The 27,469-nt window shown below is 47.7% G+C and overlaps 1 protein-coding gene across 1 annotated transcript in view; it reads right to left on the bottom strand.

Moving 5' to 3' along the window:
* Positions 1-18,072, bottom strand: part of KIAA1328 (KIAA1328 ortholog) — a 167,646-nt gene extending 149,574 nt beyond the window's left edge. Inside the window, exons 1-3 of the mRNA XM_044292623.1 lie at positions 18,011-18,072; positions 14,900-14,935; positions 13,846-13,991 (exon numbers count right to left, since the gene is read on the bottom strand). Of these exons, the coding sequence (XP_044148558.1) occupies positions 13,846-13,991; positions 14,900-14,935; positions 18,011-18,059 (231 nt within the window). The 5' untranslated portion in view covers positions 18,060-18,072. The remainder of the gene's footprint in view (positions 1-13,845; positions 13,992-14,899; positions 14,936-18,010) is intronic.
* Between the last annotated feature and the right edge of the window lie 9,397 nt (positions 18,073-27,469).

The following is a 27,469-nucleotide window of genomic DNA, read 5'->3' as shown; positions in this document are numbered from 1 at the left end:
GTGCTTTTAGTTGTCGATGGGCCTCACATTACATAGCACCCCGCCACCTATTTTTCAGTTGGCATTATGATGGGACTACTTTGCAATGTCATTGTGTCATGTGCTCATTACGTGTTATGCTGTCCATACATTATGTGTTATGATATACACGGGTTAAAGGGGTTGTGCCAAGTTTTCAATTTATCCACGATCCACGGGATAGGGGATAATCATCTGATCTGTGGGGGTCAGACTCCAGTGAGCTCCATCAATCCCAAGAAACCCAAGGTCCCGTTCTCCTGATCTGATGGATCTGCAGGTCAAGCATAGTCCCCGTCTCTCCGTTCATTCTATATAGGACTGCCGGAAACAGCCGAGTGCTGTAGTTGCCAATCTCCTGCAGTCCCATAGATCATCACCCCTTCCTCAGAATCCCAGCAGTCAGACCCCCACCAGTTAGTTTTCCCATATCGCGTAGATACAAAGTACCGCAACCATAATTTTGGATAACAATCTTTACTTTTAGGAGGAGAGGAGCAATTCGATATTCGTGAATTAATATGTCTCATCAGCTGGACTACTTCAAGTGTGAGGGGCTGTCCCCACAGGTTAAGGAGAGCCCACCTGCCACGAGATTAACAGGGCAGGACATTTAGCCCGGCCCCGACAATTTCCTGCCTGAGACGCTGGTCCGATTAGCAGAACAAGGGCAAAGGCTGTGCTTCGGATTCAGAGGCGCGACTGCGTAGGCCATGTGCAGCCCTGTCAATATTGCGGCAGGTGGACGCTTTTTCAACTGTAGTTTAGGACTAAAAATGATAGTAGCCACCATTGATCAGTGAACTGCAGTAACAATTCTGGTGGTTACCGGAGACAGTCAACAAACTCAACTGTTAAAAACGTATTTAAGCTCCTATAGTGCAAGCGGGAGGGGGCGACATTTCTATTTCCTACATCAGATGACAGATTTCAGCTCTGAGAATGAAGAACTGACTGTACAGTACGACAAAAGTAATAACTCAGGTTTGGTACAAGGCATGTAATGTGATGTCAGCTGTGGTCCATGTCCTGTTTCCAACTGTATTGGTGTCCTCCGGATGCAGATAATAGGGCTCATGCACATAACCGTTGGGTGTTCTGCGGTCCACAAATTGCAGATGCGCAAAACACAGATACTGCCCGCTTGCCTCCCACATTTTGCCAAACGGAAGGGCCGGACCCTAATAGAACAGTCCTATCCTTGTCCGTATTGCAGACAATTATAGGACATGTTCTATTTTATTTGCAAAACGGCCATGCAGACATACGGACACTGAAGTCATTTCAGAAAATGCAATGGATGCTGGGGGGGCACATTTGTGTGCATGGGGCCATAGTTGAATACAATGAGATGCAGGGAGTAGTCCCGGTCCTCCTACAAGTGCCGCTGCCTTCCTGCATTTCACCATGCACTACATAGTATGGCGGCTTTGCTCAGCATCACGTTCAGCCCCATTCACTTCTATGGGACTGAGATGCTCCAAGGCCAAGCGACACATGAACGTGTTATCACTGGTCTAGGAAAAGCTGAGAGAAGGCCACGGTGCTCACAGGAGTGCCAATACCTTCTCAAACTGCTGATTGGCAGGGGTTCCAGATGTCAGTCCACCACCGATCCGATACCGATGACCTATCCAGAGATGACCTATCCAGAGAGACAGGTCATCAGTATGAAAATCTCAGAAAAGCCCTTTAAGGAATCAACCTACTGTGAGGGGGCACTTAAAGGGGTTATCTTTGTAACTGATGATCTATCCTCTGTATAGATGTTTGGTTTACCGAGACACTAGACCACAGACATATTGCAGCTCTATAAAGGGAGTGGCCCTGACTGAACTGCTTATTAAAGGCACATAGGTGTTTAAATGAACCAGACAATGCTGGGGGGAAAAGTTACTGAATTCTCATATATAAACCCGCTGGGGGCAGAGCCAACTGAGCATGGTGGAAGACGTGTGAGCTCTGAGCTCCTCACCATACCACCCGATCTAAAGCCTTTTAACAGCCCTGACCGATATAAAGATGGGCAAAACTAACAAGGAGAGAGGTGGAGAGGCCACTCAGGTGACGAAATCAAGAAAATCGCATGGAGATCTAGATAAATACCATTACAAGAGGACGGCGTCTCCTGCACTCAGAGGGAAGATGGCGGCGGCTGAGGACAATGCGGCAGCCCTAGATATGGATTCAGATGATGCAAGCTCCTGCGCTCCTTCAGATCTACCTGACGAACCGGATCCTGCTCCGATCACAAGAGCCTTTCTGCAGAGGTCTTTACAGCAGTCTCTGGCTCAAGCCTTATCCCCTGTGCTGACGGAGCTGGCGGTCATCAGAACGGAGGTAACTCATGTGGGGCAGAGAGTTGAAGCGCTGGAGGAATTTCAAGCGGCTGTGGTACAGCATAGCAAGGGCCTACAAAGCCATGTGAGATCACTAGGCTCCCAGGTGGACAGTGTATACCTTCACTTAGAGGATCAAGAGAATAGGGGGAGAAGAAAAAATGTAAGGATAAAGGGGGTCCCAGAATCGGTGGCGGCAGAAGCATTGCTGGACAGTGTTAAATAGATATTTGCCATACTTGTGGGAGCAGAGCGGGCCGAAAATATCATCATTGAAAGGGCGCACAGGGCGCTTAGGCCTAAGCCTGCTGCAAGTGAACCGCCCAGGGATATCATTTGTGCCTTACTGAACTACCTCGATACATCTGCAGTGCTCAAAGAGGCAAGAGAGAGAGAAGAGGTAGCCTTTAAGGGGAACAAAATCCTGTTCTTTCAGGACTTGGCAGCAAGCACGCTGGCAAAAAGAAAGGCCTTGAAACCCCTCACGGCAGTATTGAGGGAGAGGAGGCTGCCCATGAGATGGCTTTTTCCGTTTGGTCTGAGTACCACTATTAACGGCCGACAAATTGTAGTACGGCACCCAGATGATCTTACCAAGTTATGGGAGGCCATGGAGATTTCTCCCCTGGATATCCCTTCCTGGCTCCCTTCAGCTAATATGGAGAAGCTGCCGAAGCTTTCTGGCCCGTTACCCTGGCGGAATACGCCTAAGCACAAGAATTCAAAGAAGAAACCGCTGATGGGGGACTGATTTGTTGTCTCCTGACGCAGGAGGTTGAAGTTTAGCTTCTCTCATGGTAGTCACTTGTCCCAGAGAGAACCTTTGTTTATCTACTCACTATGTATGTGCTCTTTAGTAGTAGAGATTTAAAGTTGTCACTGTTAAGAATGTTCAGTTTCAGCTATTGCTAGCAATCTGGTCAGACGCTCAGTTTGGTATGCCTTGGTACTGAGAGAGAGGCTTAGTTAATGTAATATTACCATAGGCCTCGGAGGTAGAGGAACAGCAATATGTTGGTCCATACCTTTGACACAAGTTCTGAACCCTTGAAGTATTAATGTTAATCGGTCAGTTTTACTGAAATTATATAAGAGGTCGGGTGAGTGGTTCATCTAGAATTTTCTAGAAGTCTTTACCTATGTCCCCTCCCCCAATCTCTTATTCACAAAATGTAACTACACCATTGCGCTGTACAGCGCCTATGGGACTGAGAAGTCCTTTCATTCTGTTTATATGTATTCTTTATGTCTTAATGTCTTTTTATTTTACTTTTTCGAGTCGAGTTTCTTGGTTCACTGATATTAGTGAGGAGTTTGGTCTAGATACCCAGTACTCTAGATATTACGCACATTACACTATATTCACTTAATGTGAATGGAATGAACATTCCGCAGAAGCGTAGCCAAGTTTACCACACACTTAGAAAGGAAAACCCTGATATTGTGTTCCTACAAGAAACACATTACAGACATGACCATGTCCCCAATATGTCCAGTAAACAGTTCCCAGATTGGCATCATGCCACTCACTCTTCGGCATCTAGGGGGGTCTCTATTGGTTTTAGTAAGAATATCCCATTTCAGGTAACAGCGAAATTAATTGACCCCAACGGCAGGTTCCTATTTATTAAGGGGAAGGTATTAAACTCAATGGTCACCCTCGCGGCTATATATGCACCAAACAAGGGCCAAATTAAATGGCTGATACAGGCTTTAGACTCCTTGAAATTGTTCGCTGAAGGGATTTTAGTACTAGGAGGTGATTTCAACCTGGCACTGGATCATGGGATGGACTCCACATCTGCCACGTCCCAGTTATCGGGAAGACAGAAGCGTAGGTTGCAGATAACTCTGGCAGATATGGGCCTATCTGATGTATGGAGATTGATTCACCCAGAGGAGAAGGACTTCACCTTTTTCTCTAAAGTGCACAGCTCCTACCAGCGCATTGATTATCTATTTTTATCTAACACTGTTATTCCCATGGTTAAGGAAGCCTCCATAGGGTCGATCACAATATCGGATCATGCCCCGGTGAGTCTGAAGGTAGTATTGAATGGTATGCCTGTGAGGTCCTGGTCATGGAGGCTCAATTCAACCCTTTTGGAAGAGAACGAACATAAAGATAGGATTAAGAAGGTACTCCTGGACTATTTTAGCTTAAATGAAACCCCTCAGATGTCATGCCCGATATTGTGGGAGGCCCACAAAGCTGTAGTAAGGGGAGAGTTTATCAGCATAGGTGCCAAAGTTAAAAGACAGAGAACACAGATGATAAACTCTCTGCTTTTGCAGATTTCCACACTGGAAAAGCTTCATAAAAAGTCTCAAACGATTGAGGTTTTAAATCAGCTAAAATCCCTAAGATCACAGATAAAGGACAAACTGAACATTAAATCAGCTAAAATATTACAGGCTTTGCGCTTTAAATATTATTCACATGGGGATAAGGGCTCTAAATTAATGTCGAACCTGCTAAAGTCCCAGAGGAATAAGTCCTTTATTCAAGTAATTAAATCTAAAGAAGGCCACAGACTAAAGGCTACACCAGCCATAGCGAAAGAATTCTGCAAGTTCTACACTTCGCTATATAATCTGGAAGGAGAAGGTGGGCAAGAAACTAGGGATACTGCGGTGCTGCAAAATAACATAGATGATTTCCTGAAATCTATTGATGTGCCTGCCTTGTCTGCCGGAGACAGGACGGATCTACTGAAGCCGTTTACTGAGGAGGAGGGAGCCGTTTACTTTCCATCTGGGAAAAGCCCAGGACCAGATGGTTTTCCTATAGTGTACTATAAGAAATTTGCAGAAATATTGATTCCACATTTCACCAAGATGTGCAACTCCCTTCTTGGTGGCTCTGTCCTCCCTTCGCAGGCCCAGGAAGCGACTATCACTATCATTCCCAAGGAGGGGAAGGATCCTGAAGCGTGTGGTAGCTATCGCCCCATCTCGCTCCTCAACACAGATTTAAAATGGTGGGCTAAATTGCTAAGTCATCGTATAGCAGGTTTGTTACCCGGGTTGGTGGGTGAGGAGCAGGTGGGGTTTGTGCCCGGCAGAGAAGGCAGGCACAATGTTAGCCGAGTGGTAAATGCAGTTTGTTATGCTAAAAAGAAAAATATGCCTTTAATATTACTAGGGACAGACGCTGAAAAGGCTTTCGATAGGGTTGGGTGGCCTTTCATGCGTAGTACTTTATTGGCATTTGGCTTCCCTGATACATTTGTCAGGGCAATTTTCTTCCTGTACTCAGCTCCCATGGCCCGTATTTTAGTTAATGGTACATTGTCTGACCCCTTCTTTATTAAGAATGGCACTAGGCAGGGATGCCCCCTCTCCCCATCTCTATTTATATTAGTTCTAGAAACGCTCCTATTAAAGTTCAGGCAGGATCCTAGTATTAAGGGAATCAAATTCAGGGGGGACACGCAGAAAATGGCAGCATTTGCTGACGACTTGCTACTATTAGTCACCAACCCTATCGAAGCAATGAAGCAAATATTAGACACCTTTAAAGCCTTTGGGGAGATTTCCAATTTTAAAATTAACATGGAAAAGTCTGAAGCCATTGGAGTTTCTCTAACCCCTTCACAATTGAGAAAGATTAGAGGTATGTCCCCCTTTAAGTGGCCCTCCACTGCGATTAAATATTTGGGTGTTATGATTCCAGCCAATCCTACCCAGCTGTTCCAGCTTAATTATACTCCGTTATTATAAATCAAATCATTTTTATTGAAATTGAAATTTCTGTTTTCTTTTTTCCAAAAAAGACATTTTCAGGATTCACAATCACTATATGACAAAATGAATAACAGAATAAAATTCCATCATGGCTCACAGCAACAAGCATAATAATTATTACCATAGCACAGCATACTCACACTTGAGTACATGAAATCGCAGAGAGTAAACATCCCCCAAAATCTACCATATCCCTAAACAGGTCAACTTTCCCTCGACCAACAGGACATCTCCCCCCCCCCCTCCCCTCTCGTCCCCCCCCCCCCCCCAACAAAGAAAAAGGAGTATTAGACCTTCAAACCCATTTTATAACATGAGATGAGTATGAGACAACCATTCATTCCACAGTTTTTCAAACTTCTGAGGGCAGCCACGCTTTACAAACACACTCTTTTCCAAGATCAACATGTCATTCACCTTCCTTTCAAACTCTTCTATAGTTGGCGGACTCCCCTGGATCCACCTCTGCGCCACCAGTTTCCTAGCCACATAAAGCAGTCTTCCCACCGCCACCTTAACCAACTCACTCTCTCCAATCTCAGCCACATATCCCAGCACACACATCTTAGGATCTCTTTGCAATCTCAGCCCCATGTTCCGGTTAATCCTATTCATCACCCTTTCCCAATATCCACTTATAACCGAGCACGACCACAACATATGCACCAGATCCGCTCCATCCACCATACATTTCGGACACCTATCATCAGTCCTGACCCCAATTTTCCGTAAAAACACTGGTGTCTTATACACTCTGTGAATGATAATTATACTCCGTTATTAACAAAAGTGCAAGCGTTCCTGAATAAATCCTTATCACCCAGGATTTCATGGTTAGGACGGAAAAATGTTTTAACCTCATACATCCTACCCCAAATACTATATATGTGTCGCTCCCTCCCAATAGCACTACCCAGATCGTTCCTGAACAGATTGAGATCTGTTATGGGGAAATTTCTATGGGGGAACAAAAAAGCTAGGTTACCTTACTCTCTACTTATAAGGAAGAAGAGGCATGGGGGAATCTCTCTGCCAGATATCTCTGCCTATGTTCAAGCTATCCATCTAGAGAGATGGTTGACTTTAACTAGATCTGGAGATAACCCATTGCATGTACGCTTTGAAAGAGAGGTATTGGGAAAAAATAGTGCACACTTGTTATGGCATAAACCTCCAACTTTAAACCCTCAGGAACTTATAAGCGTTATAACTAAAAACACTATTAAAGAGTGTCAGAGGTCATCAGCGTTAAACCTAAGCAAAGGAGATCTGTCCCCTATTGCTCCCCTTAATATATTACCCTATGTCCTTTCAGATAGAGTTATAGAGACTAATCCGGTGTGGGAATCTGTTTCAGAGCTCAAAGTAGGGGACCTTTTGAAGCTACCTCGCGTCACTGATCTCTATGAATCTCTCAGAGGTGAGTCACCGAAAGTAGGGTCAGATATTCAAAAGTGGGACTTTGAAGTAACCTGTAAGAAGTTTAAGGTGTCTAACATCTGCCCGAAGATAGATCCATCTTGGTTGGAGACCATGGTTCTATTGCCAAAATTGCCACCTAAAACTTTATCCTTAATATACAGACAGATTCTAGAAAAAAAGAGGGGACAACCCGCCCACTTACCTTAAGGAATGGGAGAGGGAGTTAGGGATAAATCTTGATGAACCCAGCAGAACCTTTATTTTGTCACACACATGGTTTTTCCAGATGTGTCAGAGTGCAGGAGAACTCACTCAAAACCTTAACTAGATGGTACCGTACACCTGAATTCCTCCAAAAAATCCACTTAATCAGCTCTAGTGAGTGTTGGAGATGTTTGGAGGATGTAGGTAGCATCTCTCATATATGGTGGCATTGTCATAAAATTAGACAGTTTTGGGATTCAGTGGAGGACACTATGAATAGGATCTGTACAGGAAACTTGTCACTTACTGCCTCCCTAGTTCTACTGTGGAAACCAGAGGGCAATTTTACTCCTAATAAAAATAACCTACAGACACATATGATAACAGCCGCCAAGTTATTGGTCCCAGCATTGTGGAGAACTATAGAACCGCCCAGTTTAGCCATGTGGTATGAGAAAATGAATCACTTATGCAGAATGGAGGAATTGGCAAGTTGGGAGTCTCACAACAGACAGGGGTTTTTGAAAACTTGGCAACCTTGGTTGTCGCACATGGTTACCCAACAGGAACAGAGAGCTTGAGATACCTCCAACCGGAAAGTGTTTGGGGAACAGAGGCCTTTCAACCCAGAGAGGAACTAATCCGAGAATAAGGATAGGTTTTATCTTAACATGTGCTACAGTTTCGTGGAAGATGAACAGGGCTAAAAACATACACTAGCTGGTATATAGACTCCAGAACACGGCTGATCAGATCTTAGGGGTGAACCAACTCGACTTTTAGGTTTTGTCTTAGGATTATGTTCATGGTCCAATTTTTTGGTATGTGATTTATTTTATGCTCTTTCCAAGTGGGAAATCTAATGTATGGATCCTGCAATATCACAATGCATGATAAGTTAGGTCTATGTACCACTTGTTGTCTTTCGATTGAGGTTATACTTGTGATATGCACTAATTTGCCATTTAGACCAGTTGCACTGGTCATGTCTTTTTCCTAAATTGTCAAAAAGTATATGTGATATTATGCTTTTATTGATGTCTACTTTAATAAAAAGAGAATGTTTAAAAAATATATAAACCCGCTAAGGCTACTTTCACACTGGTGTTTCTGGGTTCGCTTGTGAGATCCGTTTTGGGCCACTTGTGAGAGCCCTGAAACGAATCACTTCAGCCCCAATGCATTCTGAATGGATAAGGATCCGTTCATAATGCATCAATTCGGCTGTGTTTGGCCTCCGTTACGTTTTTTTAAGACGGTCACTAAAACGCAGCTTGCAGCGTTTTGGTGACTGTCTGACTATGCGGAGCCAAACAGACCTGTCCTAACTTACAGTGTAATGCACAATATGGTGCAATTGAAAACCTTTTGACTTTTTTTTTATTTATTTTTAATGAATAAGGCAAACGGATCTTTGGGGATGGATGGCAAGGGAAGTTTACAAAAATGGACAACAGTTCCAGACAGTAGATGGCCTTCGTGCGGCCGTCTTCACCACTTGGAGAAATGTTCCCACTCACCTCATGGAAACGCTTGCATCAAGCATGCCGAAACAAATTTTTGAAGTGATCAACAATAATGGCGGAGCTACTCATTACTGAGTTCATGTTTGGAAGTTGGATTTCTGTTTTTGGGGGGGGGGGGGGGGGGTTTGGGAGGTGTGGTCCTAAACTTTTGATCAGCTGAAAAACAGCCTGTTTCAGTTTATTCGTTGTCTTCATTAAATTGAATGCTCAAAAAATGTTTTGTCTCACTCCCATTTCTTCTTGTTGCATGTGTTGAAGCTCTACTTGGAACCTTGTTAAGATCCAGCCATGCTAAATAGGATTTTTTTTTACCATTTTTCAAGTGGTTTTAAACTTTTGATCAGGACTGTATTGGATACCGCACATGCATGTAATAAGGTACACAAGGCGGGAGGTTTAACAATTAATAAATGATCGGATATTATAAACCTTGCCCGTGTTGGTACATGTAAAAGGCCTGCCCTGCAGAATGACATTGCAGGCAACACACGTTCCACATCTATATTTCCCCTTTGGGACGTTGCTGAACCAGGTAGTTTTGATCGGTGATTGAAAAAAACTATGTACCAGGCGATCTTTCAAGTTTCAGCCACGACGATATGTTATTGCAGGAGCCATGCCCACAGATTCCCCTATATTGGGGTCTGATTTGAGAATACCCCAGTAGGTGTTTAAGATGTGCCGAACTTCACTATGTGCTGTGTCAAAGGTCGAACAGTGTTGTCACTTTCTGGTTTTGCTTTGGGGTTCAGGAGAGTATCCCTATTTTTACACAGGGAATGCTGATGAGCCCTGTATAAAACTCTAGGTGGATACCCCCGTCTAGTAAACCTATCCTGGAGGTCTTCAGCAGCCACATGATATTTATCTAGTGAACTGCAATTACGTCTTACCCTGGGGTACTGACCCTTGGGTCTCTCTTGAGTGGGTAGGGATGCCAACTGTCCCAATGTAGCAATGTATTTGAAGACGTGGGTTTGCGGAAGATGTTACTGACTATATTGCCGTCCTGTCCCCTTGCAATCTTCAAGTCCAGAAAAGTAATTTCATCGCTGTGGATCTCCGACGTAAAGAATAAACCAAGTTCATTGATGTTTAATGACTTGGTAAACATCTGAAATTGTTGTTCACTCCCTTTACATAAAATCAACACGTCATCGATAAAGCAAAGCCACATTAGAATGTGTTGGGACCAATTCGGTGACATCTCAGCAAACACAACATTACGTTCCCACCAGCCCAGGTAAAGGTTGGCAAAACTTGGGGTACAAGAACTCCCCCTTGCCACCCCCCTGAGCTGGTGGTACACTTTTCTGTCTAAGAGGAATACATTCTTGGTCAAGATAAATTCTAAGAGTGCCAGAACGAATTCATTATGTGGGTGAAGGTGTTCTCCGCTTTCTTGTAGAAAATGGGCCACTTTTTCACAGCCCGCTGCTTGGGGGATACAACTGTATAAAGAATCGACATCAAGGCTGGCCAGATATGTGTCGGGATCTAATTGGATGCCATCCAATTTTTTGAGGACATCCATAGAATCTCAAGTGTACGATGGTAAAGCAAACACAAAGGGTCTACGGATATGGTCCACATATATCCCCAAATGATGTGTCGGGCTGCCTGTCCCCGATACAATGGGCCTGCCTTTTAAGGAAGACGGGCCCTTATGCACCTTAGGTAAACAATAAAAACAGTCAGTCTGTATAAATCATGAGCAATTGATCAGTTGGGGTCTAACACGGAGGACTCCCTCTGATCAGTTGTGAGAGAAGGATCTGGCCCTCCTGTGGGTACCACAGCCGTCTCACCTTAGGGCAGTGATGGTGAACCTTATAGAGACCCAACCCAAACCCCACTTATTTATTGCAAAGTGCCCACATGGCAATGTAACCTGAATACTACAGTCCAATCTAGTATATCTTCCATGTACTTTATCATTAGCTATAATAGCCTGCCTGCGCTGTCCATAGTGCACCCTGCACTGATGTATTGCAGAAAAAGTCTAAGGCATATTGGTGCACCATAAACTTTTTCCAGGGTGCAGGTGCCCACAGAGACACCTCTGAGTGCCGCCTCTGGCACCCGTGCCATAGGTTCGCCACCACTGCCCTAGGGCCTAGGCCACTGACATCACAACCATCAGTCACCTGACTTAAGTTATTGGAGCTGAAATGCGCCTAAATGGCCCTGAGCTGCTCCAAGACTGACAGATGGTCGTGATATCACTGGCCTAGGGTAAGCAACAAGAAGGTCTGGCAGCTTTATCTAGGTAACCCCATGGCGAGCCAGGGGCACTAGGGGGCATCATATAATGTGGGGGAACCAACAGATCACCCAGCTGTGAGGTGGTACTAACGTGATATACTGTTCGAGGGGCAAAAAAGGGCATCATTATTGTTAGGTGGCACTTTTACTGTGTGGGGAGCAAAAAAGGGATACAGTGGGATTAGAGGCCTGGCTTATTGTACAAAGAAAATTGCTGTAGCGCTGCACACCACTGGTGGTGTCTCTGCTTACATTTTTATTTATTTTTTGCAGCTTGTACCTTCAGCCTACTGCAGACCCAGGTATGGGAACCTTTATAAAAAAAATTAAAAAGTACTAGAGTACCCCTGATATATATTACAGTACTTTCAGAAAGTCTTCCGACCCTTTTAGTTTTCTCATATCATTATGTTGCAGTCTTAACTAAAATAAAATAAATAATTCCCCCATCATTCTGCACTCAGTATCCCATAATGATAAAGTGAAAACAGGACTTAGTTGAAGCCCCTTTGGCAGTGATTGCAGCCCCCAGTCTTCTTGGGTAGGATGCCACAAGGTTTCCAGACCTGGATTTGGGGATTTTTCTCCCATTCTTTTCTGCAGATCCTCTCAAGTTCTGTCAGGTTGGAGGGGGACCGTCGGTGGACAGCCATTTCCAGGTCTCCAGAGATGTTTGATTGGGTTAAAGTCATGGCTCTGGCTGGGCCACTCAAGGACATTCACAGAGTTGTCCATAAGCCGCTCCTGTGTTGTCTAGGTTGTGTGCTCAGGGCCATGTCTTGTTGGAAGGTGAACCTTCAGCCCGGTCTGAGGTCCAGAGCACTCTGGTTTCCATTAAGAATATCTCTGTACTTTGCTCCATTCAGCTTTCCCTCAACCGTGACCAGTCTCCCTGTCCCAAAACAACCACAAAGCATGCCATCGCCATACTTCACTGTAGGGATGGTATTGGGGAGGTTTCCTCCAGACATGACGCTTAAAAATGAGGCCAAAAAGTTTAATCTTGGTTTCATCAGACAAGAGAATCTTGTTTCTCCCTGTCTGAGACTCCTTTAGGTGCTTTTTTACCAGCTCCAGGCAGCTTTTATGTGTCTCTTACTGAGGAGAAGCTTCTTTCTGGCGACTCTGCCATAAAGCCCAGATTGGTGCAGTGCTGCAGTGATGGCTGACAACCTGGCAGTTTCTTCCATCTGCACACAGGATCTTTGGAGCTCAGCCAGAGTGACCATTGGGTTCTTGGTCACCCCTCTTACTGTCTTTCCAAATCATGTCCCATCATCAACTGAATTTACCACAGGTGACTCCAATCATCTCAAAGATGATCAAGAGAAATGGGAGGTTTCAGAGCTAAATTTCCAGCATCATAGTAAAGGGTCTCAATACTGTCCATCTGAAATTTTAGTTTTTCCTTTTTAATAAATTTGCTAAAAATTCTTGGAGTCATTTATCAAACTAGAGTAAAGTAGAACTGGCGTAGCTGCCCATAGCAACCAGAATTAACTTGAAATGAAAGGTGGAATCTTATTGGTTGCTATGGGCAACTAAGCCAGTTCTACTTTACACCAGTTTGATAAATCTCCCCCTCTGTTTTCCCTTTCTCAATATGGGGGGTAGAGTGCAGATTGATGGCGTGACACTTGAATATTTTTTTTTTTATTTAAGAAAAGGTAGCAACATAACAAAATCTGAAGAAAATGAAGACATTGCATCTTCTGGATTGTATACACGTGACAGGACAAGGGTACTTTCACACTAGCGTTTTTCTTTTCCGGTGTTTAGTTCCGTTCCAAGGGGCTCAATACCGGAAAAAAAAAACTGATCGATTTCATCCTAATGCATTCTGAATGGCGAGCAATCCGTTCAGGATGCATCAGTTCAGTCCCTCTTACGTTTTTTGGACAGAGAAAATACAGCAGCATGCTGCAGTTTTCTCTCCGGCCAAAAATACTCAACACTTGCCGGAATCCCGGATTCGGCACCAATTTCCATTGAAGTGTATTAGTGCCAGATGCGCATGTGCAGACCTTTAAAAATATAAAAATAATAATAATAATACCGGATCAGTTTTTTCCGGATGACACCGGAGAGACAGGTCTGGTTTTTCAATGCATTTGTCAGACGGATCCGTCTGACAAATGCCATCAGTTTGCGTACAGATTGCCTGATCCGGCAGGTAGTTCCGGCAATGGAACTGCCTTCCGGAATCCTCTGCCGCAAGTGTGAAAGTACCCCAACAATGCACTTGGTGATCAAGTCTGCAAGTTTCTGTGGATCGGCAAAGACCCATACAGTACTTGTATTGCTGGTACAATGCCTGAACCTACCTGTTGCTCACAATGATTTTGCCCCCAGTCCGATAACAAATCCATCCCTGCAGAACAGTTAGGGCGCGAGTTCCCCGACTTTGGAGCAGCTGTCTTTACACTTTTAGCCTTGGCGACTGGTCTGCAGTTTCCTTCTCTACAGAGTCCTGAAAACCATGAACAGGAAACAAGATCAGCCACAACACGGACGCCACGTGTACACCCCAAGTCCAGTCTAGACAACCCTCACATTGGAGCAGTACACTTTATGCAAATTATGGTGCCAGTGCACCGAGGGCGTGGGCAGCACTGAATAGCGGCCAGGCTCCGCCCCTCAGTGCACTGTAGCCCATTTTTTGCAAGAATAAAAAAGTATTTTCTCAGGAAAGCCAGAACCAGTTCTTCACAAGACGGATATCGTTTTAATCAGCAGGGACAACTCTACCAGGTAGTATGCCTGTTTAATAGGGTTGATCCAGCTGAAATAGGTTCTTTAAAAAGGAGTTTACCAATCTCAACCAGGACATGTCTGATAGGAGCAGGTCCCAGATGTGGAACCCACACCTATCTCTAGACCGGGGCCCCAAAAAATGAAGGGGCAGCAGCTGTGCATGTATGGCCACCCTTCAGTCACTGCTATTTACACTCCGAAAATAGGAGTGCGCCATTTGCAGCAGTCCCACAGCGGTGGATGGGCAGGAGGCCACACTTCCTCTCCATTCACTGCTAGGGGACTTTAGAGTGAACGCGTTTCGCTGCTTTCTGAGGTCTCGTAGCAGCGAACGGACAGCGAGCTGCGGATGCGCAGGGTGCTCTCCCTTCACTTTGGAGATAAGAGCAGGTCCTAGATCGCACCTGTCTGACATTTGTGGGATATCCGTGTCGAGATGTGAAGACCTTTTTAACAAGCCTGCACTGATACACTGTAGCAAACCACCAGGATCATGGTCGTAGAGGATTGTATAGACTGGAAAGAATTGCAGAAAGTCAGCTGTGATTATAGACATGAGCGATTGAGATCTGGTGAGGAATAAAAGCGGATACTGCGCCAGGAGGACGCGGGGCACTGACTCACCTGGGATGTACACCATTTGCTGCTCCTGATCCGAATCTTGGAATGGAATTAAGGAAAACGCTGTGGCGAGAGGAGAACCCTGTGTAGTAACCCACACCCCAAAAACAGGACATACGCGACACCACACAGTATGCGACACGCACAGGCCACGATCATACGTCAGTGTTTTGTACTTCAAAACCTGCATCAGTCTAAGGCCTCATGCACACGGGTGTTTCTTGGCAATTTGTGGTCCCCAATGCACGGGAACTATCCGTGCGGCTGCCGCGACGGATCCAGACCCATTGAATGGGTCTGTGATCTGTGCACAATTTTTTTTTAACAAGTTCTATTTTTTTGCGGTGTGGTGTGACACGGCGAGAAACCCCACGGAAGAACCAAGCCGTGCAAGTGAATTGGTCCGCCATGGTACCGCATCCAAGGCCAGCAAAAGCCGTGTGTACGAGGCCTAAAACAGCCCCTGGTCACAAGCCGAGTTCCAAGCGTCTGGGGGGGGTTAGGCCTCATGCACACAAACTAATCCTTTTGGCAATCTACAAATCACGGATATGCACAACACAGATGCGGTGCATGTTGCCTCCACATTTTTTGCGAACCTATTAATTTTAATGGGTCCACAGTCCTAAGTACAGGACGTGTTCCAACTTCTTTGGTGGAATGGACAGATGACCATTCATGTGCTTTCCGCATCCTTATGTCCGATCCGCAAAAAGAATATGTCTGTGAAATGCAGACCAGGGACCTGTTAAAAACGATGGGTCTGCAAATAAAATGTGGACAGCACACACTGCGCATCTGCGGACCGCAAAAGGGATACGGTCGTGTGCACACAAGCCTAAAGGTACCTTTAGACAGGACAATTCAGTAGGCGATTGTTGGGTAGATAGCGTTCATTTCTGACAATGGAGGAGACACATTTACATGATCCCCTCCACAGTATGGGGAGGAGCGATCGCTAACGCCATTGCTTGTCCCCACACATCATTGTTGGCTGCCGGTAAACAATGATTTAGACGACCACACAAACGATCCATTTACCCAATGAATCAGCGCTTTGTCCGCTCATCGGGTAATCGGCGCACCTTTACGCCACCGGATTTTAACTCTCATAAGCATTTACCTGACAGATTCTCAGCCTGGGTAAAGGGCCCTTAAAGGGGTTGTCTGGGTTCCGAACTGGAATGAGGAAACTATGGCTTGCACGCAAAAGTTATCCGTATTTAACGGATTCGCGGACCGCAAAACGGATATGGTCTTGTGCATGAGGCCTTGATCAGTGAATTCAAGCGCTTTGTTCAGGCACACTGATGCAGTCTACTTTTGGCCAATTTGCATATTCAGTCCAGGAAACGTACCCCACGTGACGGTGGCATTTCCCAGATAACCTACAGCATCAGAACGATCTATGAAGCCGTGTCCTCCTGCCTGAACGCGGGTCTATAGTAATGTACTCGGAAAGCCGTCAGTACAGTAAAGAAGACCACAAACGCTGCACCCTCTGCACTTGGAGAGGACCAGGCGTGATCTCATTTACACTTACTGCCCTGTCAAAGTGAAGAGAGATCAGAGCCTCTAGGTGCAATGGCAACGCCCCCGTTACTCCTAGAGGCTCATTTGCATATATTAAAATCTCATTTTTCTCAGCAATGCGGGCACATATGAACATGTGATGCTTTCAGCTGCCAAGCGCACATGTAACAGGTCAGCCAGTGTCATAGGGACAAATCTGCTGACAGATGCCCTTTAACTTATTTTTAGCTACCAAGTCATTTTAGACAATTGTCACTTCCACCAGTTTGGGGAAGGCTTCTTTTCTGTCCCAGCATGACTGCGCCCAGTGCACAAATCAAGGTCCAGCCAGAGCCGGGCCGCCTGCACAGAGCCCTGACCCCAGCCCCAGCCAGAGCCGGGCCGCCTGCACAGAGCCCTGACCCCAGCCCCAGCCAGAGCCGGGCCGCCTGCACAGAGCCCTGACCCCAGCCCCAGCCAGAGCCGGGCCGCCTGCACAGAGCCCTGACCCCAGCCCCAGCCAGAGCCGGGCCGCCTGCACAGAGCCCTGACCCCAGCCCCAGCCAGAGCCGGGCCGCCTGCACAGAGCCCTGACCCCAGCCCCAGCCAGAGCCGGGCCGCCTGCACAGAGCCCTGACCCCAGCCCCAGCCAGAGCCGGGCCGCCTGCACAGAGCTCTGACCCCAGCCCCAGCCAGAGCCGGGCCGCCTGCACAGAGCACTGACCCCAGCCAGAGCCGGGCCGCCTGCACAGAGCCCTGACCTCAGCCAGAGCCGGGCCGTCTGCACAGAGCCCTGACCTCAGCCCCGTCCAGAGCCGGGCCGTCTGCACAGAGCCCTGACCTCAGCCCCGTCCAGAACCGGGCCGTCTGCACAGAGCCCTGACCTCAGCCCCGTCCAGAGCCGGGCCGTCTGCACAGAGCCCTGACCTCAGCCCCGTCCAGAGCCGGGCCGTCTGCACAGAGCCCTGACCTCAGCCCCGTCCAGAGCCGGGCCGTCTGCACAGAGCCCTGACCTCAGCCCCAGCCAGAGCCGGGCCGCCTGCACAGAGCTCTGACCCCAGCCAGAGCCGGGCCGCCTGCACAGAGCCCTGACCTCAGCCAGAGCCGGGCCGTCTGCACAGAGCCCTGACCTCAGCCCCGTCCAGAGCCGGGCTGTCTGCACAGAGCCCTGACCTCAGCCCCGTCCAGAGCCGGGCTGTCTGCACAGAGCCCTGACCTCAGCCCCGTCCAGAGCCGGGCTGTCTGCACAGAGCCCTGACCTCAGCCCCGTCCAGAGCCGGGCCGTCTGCACAGAGCCCTGACCTCAGCCCCAGCCAGCACCTCTGGGATGAAGCAGAATGAGGATTGGGAGCCAGGTCCTCTCCTCCATCAGGTGCTGCTCAGGGGGAAGGGGCAACACTCCCCACAGACACCCTCCAAAATCTGCAAACGGCCTCCTGCAGATGCCCCAGCGCCTGTGCCCACACTGTATGGGTGACAGCAGGTAAGTGACCCTCTACATACACTGACATGACCCGTGCTCTCCGTCCACAGCAGCGCACATACACCACCGGGACGCCGCGTCCGTCTCTCCTCTCACACACACCTCCCGGTAAAGGATACCGTCCAGACTCCAATACGCCGCAGCTCCTTCCCCAGCAACATCCGCCATCTTCAAACACCCGCCACCCAAGCGCCCCAGCAACCAAGTCTAAACCCCGCCCTCCTCGATCCCGGCGCTCTCACTGGCTGCCGTCCCAACCATTCCCTTTCCTATTGGTCTACGGGTTTGTCACACACAGGAATAGGAACTTAGACGTTAGTGACGTCACCCCCTCGGCGCAATGATCTATGGGATTGGTAGTTCAGTGCGTATCATTTCCTAGCAAGAAGGCTGTTAGCCAAACTACAATATCCGGTGACGCGTTATACTGCCCTACCTCGTGAGATTTCCCTACCCTCTGACTTCCTGTCGCATGAGCGATGACGTCGGGGGGCGTGTCTCACTTTTCTCCATCTGCGCATGCCCAAAAGGACGCTCTAGTGAAAATCTCAAGGCTGAACTTAGCAGCACGCCGGGAACCTGCGCATGCGTCTGGGAGCCGAGACGCGCCTGCGCAATGTGATGGTAGGGAAAAATTACGTCCCAGTGCGCAAGCGCCGAGGGTAAGCATGAATATCCATGCCAAAAGCACTTTTAACCCTTTGCAGGAGCTATTCTCATATTGGTTCTTGACTGATTGTCCTCCTATATATAGGTTCTATTATATAGGGGGTCTGTCTGCACAGTATATGGGGGGGTCTGTCTGCACAGTATATTTGGGGGGCTGTCTGCACAGTATATTTGGGGGGCTGTCTGCACAGTATATTTGGGGGGCTGTCTGCACAGTATATTTGGGAGTCTGTCTGCGCAGTATATAGGGGGCTGTCTGCACATTAAATGGGGGGGCTGTCTGCGCAGTATATGGGGGGCTGTGTGCGCAGTATATGGGGGGGCTGTATGCGCAGTATATGGGGGGCTGTGTGCGCAGTATATGGGGGGGCTGTGTGCGCAGTATATGGGGGGCTGTGTGCGCAGTATATGGGGGGCTGTCTGCGCAGTGTATGGGGGGGCTGTCTGCGCAGTGTATTGGGGGGCTGTCTGCGCAGTGTATTGGGGGGCTGTCTGCGCAGTGTATTGGGGGGCTGTCGCACAGTATATGGGGGGGGCTGTCGCACAGTATATGGGGGGGCTGTCGCACAGTATATGGGGGGGCTGTCTGCGCAGTATATGGGGGGGCTGTCTGCGCATTAAATGGGGGGCTGTCTGCGCAGTATATGGGGGGGCTGTGTGCGCAGTATATGGGGGGCTGTCTGTGCAGTATATGGGGGGGTGTCTGCTCATTATATAGGGAGGTCTGTGCAGTATATGGGGGGGGGCTGTCTGTGCAGTATATGGGGGGGCTGTCTGTGCGGTACGGTATATTGGGGGATGTATGTGCAGCATATTTGGGGGGGGGGGCAGTGTATTATATTTGTGGCCTGTGTGTTAGATGTGTACAACCCTATTTTAACAAAAAAATAAATAAAAATTCCCTATATCTCCTATGCCATGGCATGTTTTTTGCTACGAAACTGCAGTCATCTCGTCACTTGGAGAAGGATGAGAAGCGGCCCCCATCCAGAAGGACACACCTGCCACCAAATCCGTCTCTCACTGGATTCTGTAATCCCCGTCTGCTGTGTATATGTGCACCGTCCGTCTGCTGCACTGCGTCTGTTCTGCCATTTGCTCTAACTATTTTAATTAAAAAAAATTGTGTCACAACTCTGACCAGCATGTTCTCCTATGGAACACAAAGTACCTGAAGTGGTAAGAAGAAGCCCATGTGTGAGGCCCGCGCCCTGGCGGGAGCATTGAAGGGGCATCTGACAGGTGACGAGCTGCTCCTGTGTACTGTGATCACCGCGAGTTCAGAGGTCGGCACCCATAGGCTGTCCACATGCTGTGAATTACATCTCCCATCATGCTGGTAAAGTATTATGGGAGGTGTAGTCCAAAACATCTGGAATACCAAATGCGTATGAATGAAAAGCATGGTGTGTGACTGGTCAGTAACAAGGGTTGAAGCCTTGACGTGGCGTTACTGCTCACATGTGTATCCATGTGCCAATTCAACCAATGTGAGTGACTGTAATTAATACTGATTAGGTAACTATAAATACTGTGACAATGGAGAATTAAACGACTGTATCTCCTACACACTGCTTACACCGTGACCGTATCTCCTACACACCGCTTACACTGTGACCGTATCTCCTACACACAGCTTACACCGTGACCGTATCTCCTACACACCGCTTACACCGTGACCGTATCTCCTACACACCGCTTACACCGTGACTGTATCTCCTACACACCGCTTACACCGTGACCGTATCACCTACACACCGCTTACACCGTGACCGTATCTCCTACACACTGCTTACACCGTGACCGTATCTCCTACACACTGCTTACACTGTGACCGTATCTCCTACACACCGCTTACACCGTGACTGTATCTCCTACACACTGCTTACACTGTGACCGTATCTCCTACACACCGCTTACACTGTGACCGTATCTCCTACACACCGCTTACACCATGACTGTATCTCCTACACACCGCTTACACCGTGACCGTATCTCCTACACACCGCTTACACTGTGACCGTATCTCCTACACACTGCTTACACCGTGACCGTATCTCCTACACACTGCTTACACTGTGACCGTATCTCCTACACACCGCTTACACCGTGACTGTATCTCCTACACACTGCTTACACTGTGACCGTATCTCCTACACACCGCTTACACTGTGACCGTATCTCCTACACACCGCTTACACCGTGACTGTATCTCCTACACACCGCTTACACTGTGACCGTATCTCCTACACACTGCTTACACCGTGACCGTATCTCCTACACACTGCTTACACCGTGACCGTATCTCCTACACACCGCTTACACCGTGACCGTATCTCCTACACACTGCTTACACTGTGACCGTATCTCCTACACACTGCTTACACTGTGACCGTATCTCCTACACACCGCTTACACCGTGACCGTATCTCCTACACACTGCTTACACTGTGACCGTATCTCCTACACACTGCTTACACGGCCATAGAGGGACATATGTTCTGACCTTTCTGAGACCTGGGGGGATTTAAATGCGGTGTCTCAGAAGATATGTTGTAAGAACAGCAATTTTTTTTTTTAAACATTCATATTGTTCTTAACCTTACATCATGTTATGTTTTTTTTTCCCAACATTTAAACAGGTTACACAACGCGTTGCTGATCTATCCAGGACGGCTTCAGGATGGACTATAAGAAGGAGGTTCAGTCCCGATTGGGTCCGGCGCAACCTCAGGGAGTACATATATAGCGGCCTTGGTTTACGACGACGCACAATGGCACAAAGAAGGTAAATTATATATATTTTTTAAAGAAATGTAAATGAAATGTAAAAAGAAATGTAATTTAAAGGGAACCTGTCACCGGGATTTGGGGTATAGCGCTGAGGACATGGGCTGCTGGATGGCCTCTAGCACATCCGCAATACCCAGTCCCCATAGCTCTGTGTGCTTTTATTGCTTAAAAAAATCAATTTGATACATATGCAAATTAACCTGAGATGAGTCCTGTATGTGAGAGGAGTCAGGGACAGGACTCATCTCAGGTTAATTTGCATATGTATCAAATCTGTTTTCTTACACAATAAGAGCACACAGAGCTATGGGGACTGGGTATTGGGGATGTGCTAGCGGCCATCTAACAGCCCATGCCCTCAGCTCTATACACAAAATCCCAGTGACAGGTTCCCTTTAAGGGACTGTCTGTAACAGCAGAGCGTTTGGCTACCCTGTTTTGGACAGCCAACTTATGGTGTAATGTAGACGTAGCATCGGACATGGATGGTGTTTTTAAAGGTAAATTTTTATTTCATTTTTTTCATACAGAACTAAGAGCAGCGCTCTGGAGACTGAACAACCTCCTGATGCGGAAAATGAATGGATCGCCAACGCCAGACCTCCTGTCCCTCATGCATCTGCTCGGGAGAATCCGGGTCCCCTACCGGATCCCTCTGCTCAACAGAGGCTCTTAGGTTGACATCCAAATTTAAGAGCCCTGCTGAGCATGCAGAGATCCGGTAGGCCAAAGCAAAATGATTATGTGGACCGTGTAGAGGTTGTTTCCAACACTGTAGAAGGTTTGGACGAATATCAGAAGGAGTTTAGTGCTGCCTTGATTCGCCGCTGGGAGGGAGCAGAGTCGGCGATCCAATGCAGCCCTAACTACCATTATGGGGTAAGCATAATCAATTTGGTGGACTCAATGACGCCCGAGCAGTTGCATGAGTTTAATATCATGCTTAGAGAATGTGTCACAGAAATTGGCCACGGCCCCCACAACCTCATCCCACACCAGTGACCATTACCGACAACCTTCCCATTCCCAGCCCCCGGGCATGTGTTCCCTTCTGTCTCTTTTCTACTTCTCCGTCCCACTATTTTCCCCACCACCTCTACACATGCTCGGGTACCATCCTCTTCAGACCCTTATACAACCCACAATTTCAACCTGCATCCTTTCCTGTGGACTGTATTTTTAGCTCAGAGAATAAAGAGGACAGGGGGGCTACCATTGCCAACCTCAAACCACCTACACGACAGTCCTACTCCACTAAAAAAAAATATTTTTTGTATAGTATGTATATATATATATTTTTTTTTTATGGATATATTGTAATTTATACAAAAATAAAAAAATGTATAGTTAACTTCGATGTATTTGTGTTTTCATTGGCCGGTACAGGGTAACAGTAACCTTTGGCACTACCGCTGTGGTGACATTACAACTACCATAGGGTCACTACTGTACGTTTATTGAAAAGCCCTTGGTATTTTTTTTTTCCCTAAACGACATTATTGCCAAAGGTGAACCATGAACAATACCATCAGTAATGAGCTATGTTTTGGCTCTTTATTGATCGCAGACCCTATGATTGGCACATGAACAGCAAAGGCTTGTTCGTTGTTCAATCTTGCCCCTTTTCATTTGAGCCCTTGTGGGAGTCACGGTCCATCAGCATCATCAGGAATTCATTAATAAATTGTAATTTAACAGTTTGATTAATGATTTCCCTATGACGCTATGACATAACTAGTGTGATTACCACAATGGACACACAAGGGACTAACTGCTGTTAAAGGGGTATCCCAATCAATGGTGGCATATCACTTGAATATGCAACCATTGTCTGATAGGTGTGGGTACCACCGATGGGACACGCACCTATATTAAGAACGGAGCAGGTAGCGCTGTGGCTGGAGGACACCAGATTTAATGGGGTCCGTCGACCACTGTTTGCTAATCCACAACTCTCACATAGAGAAGAGTGGAGGACGGCAGAGCATGCGCATTGCGCCATACTCCAATTTCGGGGACCAGTTCTCAATATAGGTGCGGGGAACAGCAGCTATAAGACAATGGGGGCATATCCAAGCGATATGCCCCTATTGTCTGAGATGAGAAAACTCATTTTAAGGCCTCTTTCACACGACTGTATTCCCTACAAGAGGGCCATATGTCCCGCACTGGCATTGATCATGCCAACAGGAGTACACACAATCCTAGATTACACTGATGCTGCGCAAGTCGAGCTTCAGGTGGGACTATTGTTTAGCACGAATAGAGAATAGATCATATGAATGCGGGACAATAGCCCATTGTGAGGCACAACATGAACAACATCAAGATGCCATGTGCTCCTGTACGCACGATCAATATGGCCCGTTAACTAACACTATACATGTTTTAGTGCATATAGTCGTGTACAAGAGTCCAAAAGGTGAGATACGGTCACGGTGTAAGCAGTGTGTAGGTGATACGGTCACGGTGTAAGCGGTGTGTAGGAGATACGGTCACGGTGCAAGCGGTGTGTAGGAGATACGGTCACAGTGTAAGCAGTGTGTAGAAGATACGGTCAGGGTGTAAGCGGTGTGTAGGAGATACGGTCACGGTGTAAGCAGTGTGTAGGAGATACGGTCACGGTGTAAGCGGTGTGTAGGAGATACGGTCACGGTGTAAGCGGTGTGTAGGAGATACGGTCACAGTGTAAGCAGTGTGTAGAAGATACGGTCACGGTGTAAGCAGTGTGTAGGAGATACGGTCACGGTGTAAGCGGTGTGTAGGAGATACGGTCACGGTGTTAAGCAGTGTGTAGGAGATACGGTCACGGTGTAAGCAGTGTGTAGGAGATACGGTCACAGTGTAAGCGGTGTGTAGGAGATACGGTCACGGTGTAAGCAGTGTGTAGGAGATACAGTCACGGTGTAAGCGGTGTGTAGGAGATACGGTCACAGTGTAAGCAGTTTGTAGGAGATACAGTCACGGTGTAAGCAGTGTGTAGGAGATACAGTCACGGTGTAAGCGGTGTGTAGGAGATACGGTCACAGTGTAAGCTGTGTGTAGGAGATACGGTCACGGTGTAAGCGGTGTGTAGGAGATACGGTCACGGTGTAAGCAGTGTGTAGGAGATACGGTCACAGTGTAAGCTGTGTGTAGGAGATACGGTCACGGTGTAAGCAGTGTGTAGGAGATACGGTCACGGTGTAAGCGGTGTGTAGGAGATATGGTCACGGTGTAAGCAGTGTGTAGGAGATACGGTCACAGTGTAAGCAGTGTGTAGGAGATACAGTCACGGTGTAAGCGGTGTGTAGGAGATACGGTCACAGTGTAAGCGGTGTGTAGGAGATACAGTCACGGTGTAAGCGGTGTGTAGGAGATACAGTCACGGTGTAAGCGGTGTGTAGGAGATACGGTCACAGTGTAAGCAGTGTGTAGGAGATACGGTCACGGTGTAAGCAGTGTGTAGGAGATACGGTCACAGTGTAAGCGGTGTGTAGGAGATACGGTCACGGTGTAAGCAGTGTGTAGGAGATACGGTCACGGTGTAAGCAGTGTGTAGGAGATACGGTCACAGTGTAAGCGGTGTGTAGGAGATACGGTCACGGTGTAAGCAGTGTGTAGGAGATACGGTCACGGTGTAAGCAGTGTAGGAGATACGGTCACAGTGTAAGCGGTGTGTAGGAGATACGGTCACAGTGTAAGCTGTGTGTAGGAGATACGGTCACGGTGTAAGCAGTTTGTAGGAGATACGGTCACGGTGTAAGCAGTGTGTAGGAGATACGGTCACAGTGTAAGCAGTTTGTAGGAGATACAGTCACGGTGTAAGCGGTGTGTAGGAGATACGGTCACGGTGTAAGCAGTGTGTAGGAGATACAGTCACGGTGTAAGCGGTGTGTAGGAGATACAGTCACGGTGTAAGCGGTGTGTAGGAGATACGGTCACAGTGTAAGCAGTGTGTAGGAGATACGGTCACGGTGTAAGCAGTGTGTAGGAGATACGGTCACAGTGTAAGCGGTGTGTAGGAGATACGGTCACGGTGTAAGCAGTGTGTAGGAGATACGGTCACGGTGTAAGCAGTGTGTAGGAGATACGGTCACAGTGTAAGCGGTGTGTAGGAGATACGGTCACAGTGTAAGCTGTGTGTAGGAGATACGGTCACGGTGTAAGCAGTTTGTAGGAGATACGGTCACGGTGTAAGCAGTGTGTAGGAGATACGGTCACAGTGTAAGCAGTTTGTAGGAGATACAGTCACGGTGTAAGCGGTGTGTAGGAGATACGGTCACGGTGTAAGCAGTGTGTAGGAGATACGGTCACGGTGTAAGCTGTGTGTAGGAGATACGGTCACAGTGTAAGCAGTGTGTAGGAGATACGGTCACGGTGTAAGCAGTGTGTAGGAGATACAGTCGTTTAATTCTCCATTGTCACAGTATTTATAGTTACCTAATCAGTATTAGTTACAGTCACTCACATTGGTTGAATTGGCACATGGATACACATGTGAGCAGTAACGCCACGTCAAGGCTTCAACCCTTGTTACTGACCAGTCACACACCATGCTTTTCATTCATACGCATTTGGTATTCCAGATGTTTTGGACTACACCTCCCATAATACTTTACCAGCATGATGGAAGATGTAATTCACAGCATGTGGACGGCCTATGGGTGCCGACCTCTGAACTCGCGGTGATCACAGTACACAGGAGCAGCTCGTCACCTGTCAGATGCCCCTTCAATGCTCCCGCCAGGGCGCGGGCCTCACACATGGGCTTCTTCTTACCACTTCAGGTACTTTGTGTTCCATAGGAGAACATGCTGGTCAGAGTTGTGACACAAATTTTTTTTATTAAAATAGTTAGAGCAAATGGCAGAACAGACGCAGTGCAGCAGACGGACGGTGCACATATACACAGCAGACGGGGATTACAGAATCCAGTGAGAGACGGATCTGGTGGCAGGTGTGTCCTTCTGGATGGGGGCCGCTTCTCATCCTTCTCCAAGTGACGAGATGACTGCAGTTTCGTAGCAAAAAACATGCCATGGCATAGGAGATATAGGGAATTTTTTATTTTATTTTTGTTAAAATAGGGTTGTACACATCTAACACACAGGCCACAAATATAATACACTGCCCCCCCCAAATATGCTGCACATACATCCCCCAATATACCGTACCGCACAGACAGCCCCCCCATATACTGCACAGACAGCCCCCCCCCATATACTGCACAGACCTCCCTATATAATGAGCAGACACCCCCCCATATACTGCACAGACAGCCCCCCATATACTGCGCACACAGCCCCCCCCATATACTGCGCAGACAGCCCCCCATTTAATGCGCAGACAGCCCCCCCCATATACTGCGCAGACAGCCCCCCCATATACTGTGCGACAGCCCCCCCATATACTGTGCGACAGCCCCCCAATACACTGCACAGACAGCCCCCCAATACACTGCGCAGACAGCCCCCCAATACACTGCGCAGACAGCCCCCCCATACACTGCGCAGACAGCCCCCCATATACTGCGCACACAGCCCCCCATATACTGCGCACACAGCCCCCCCATATACTGTGCGACAGCCCCCCCATATACTGTGCGACAGCCCCCCCATATACTGTGCGACAGCCCCCCAATACACTGCGCAGACAGCCCCCCAATACACTGCGCAGACAGCCCCCCCATACACTGCGCAGACAGCCCCCCCATATACTGCGCACACAGCCCCCCCATATACTGCGCAGACAGCCCCCCCATATACTGCGCACACAGCCCCCCCCATATACTGCGCACACAGCCCCCCCATATACTGCGCACACAGCCCCCTATATACTGCGCAGACAGCCCCCCATATACTGCGCAGACAGCCCCCCCATTTAATGTGCAGACAGCCCCCTATATACTGCGCAGACAGACTCCCAAATATACTGTGCAGACAGCCCCCCAAATATACTGTGCAGACAGCCCCCCAAATATACTGTGCAGACAGCCCCCCAAATATACTGTGCAGACAGCCCCCCAAATATACTGTGCAGACAGACCCCCCCATATACTGTGCAGACAGACCCCCTATATAATAGAACCTATATATAGGAGGACAATCAGTCAAGAACCAATATGAGAATAGCTC

The sequence above is a fragment of the Bufo gargarizans genome, chromosome 1 (genome assembly GCF_014858855.1).
Source record: "Bufo gargarizans isolate SCDJY-AF-19 chromosome 1, ASM1485885v1, whole genome shotgun sequence".
Taxonomy (NCBI): Eukaryota; Metazoa; Chordata; class Amphibia; order Anura; family Bufonidae; genus Bufo; species Bufo gargarizans.
This window is presented reverse-complemented; position numbering and strand designations above follow the sequence as displayed.